The following is a 1,016-nucleotide window of genomic DNA, read 5'->3' as shown; positions in this document are numbered from 1 at the left end:
GAGGCGGACATCAACGCGGTCCGTTCCCATCCCGTGCGGTGACGCGTTTGCCACCGGGTTCCGACGACTCGAGTTGCCGTCTGTTCGATTTGAGAGCCGACCGTCAAGTCTGCGAATACAGCAAAAAGAGCATCATCTTCCCGGTGAATGATGTCGACTTTTCGGCCAGCGGTCGTCTGCTGATAGCCGGCGTCGGCGATTACACCGTTGCCATTTGGGATGTGCTGAAGTGTTACCGAATTAGCATGCTTTACGGACACGAGAATCGCGTTTCGAAATTGTCCACCTCGCCCGACGGCACCGCCTTCTGCACCGCCTCTTGGGATTCCACGCTGAGAATTTGGGCTTGAACTCCTAACATCAACAGAAGCAACAAATATAGTTCCCTTTCAGTTTATCATTCTCTTTTCACCTTATTAATCTTTTATTATTACTTATTTTTTGTCAGATGATTGTCGTCTTGTTATTTTTTTAAAATTATTATTATGAAAAAAATGACAACCAACAAACGCTACTACTTTCTGCTGCCCTTTTTTTTGCGCGGCGCTTCAATTCTTCTTCTAGTCATTTTTTTGTTTTTTATTCCATTTTATCTATTTTTTTTGTAACGAGTAAAAAATATTGTTTGTTTGTTGGTTTGTTTAATCCAAATATTGCTGGATAAGTAAGAGTGATGATAGGAGTAGTGGAATTGAATGAGGAAGAGAATTTTCGAGTGGAAATGTTGTCGTAAGTGAATCTTTTCCTCTGTGTATATTGCTGAAAGTGATATGAAACTTCACTTCTCATGACAAATAAATATAAAGCTGGTTTGTAACTGATATGTTAAACTTTTACACTGCCTGATGGCACACAAGGAATTTTATGTTAACATTTTGTAAACCTTTACTTTTATTACTGAATGCAATTCCTTCTTTTTCCTGTAATTTGATACTTATTATTAATACATTTGCCAAATTCAATTGCTTACTCAAATCATTTAAAGATCCCAACAGCTCGAACTCCTTTTCCATCTT

The 1,016-nt window shown here is 39.0% G+C and overlaps 1 protein-coding gene across 1 annotated transcript; it reads right to left on the bottom strand.

Moving 5' to 3' along the window:
• Positions 1-9: 9 nt before the first annotated feature.
• Tsp_15614 (hypothetical protein) lies at positions 10-332 on the bottom strand (the record flags this gene model as incomplete). Its single annotated transcript, XM_003366260.1, has 1 exon — positions 10-332. A coding segment is annotated over one exon (323 nt), but the record flags the coding sequence as incomplete, so codon positions are not given.
• Between the last annotated feature and the right edge of the window lie 684 nt (positions 333-1,016).

The sequence above is a fragment of the Trichinella spiralis genome, assembly GCF_000181795.1.
Source record: "Trichinella spiralis strain ISS 195 chromosome Unknown Scfld6289, whole genome shotgun sequence".
Taxonomy (NCBI): Eukaryota; Metazoa; Nematoda; class Enoplea; order Trichinellida; family Trichinellidae; genus Trichinella; species Trichinella spiralis.
This window is presented reverse-complemented; position numbering and strand designations above follow the sequence as displayed.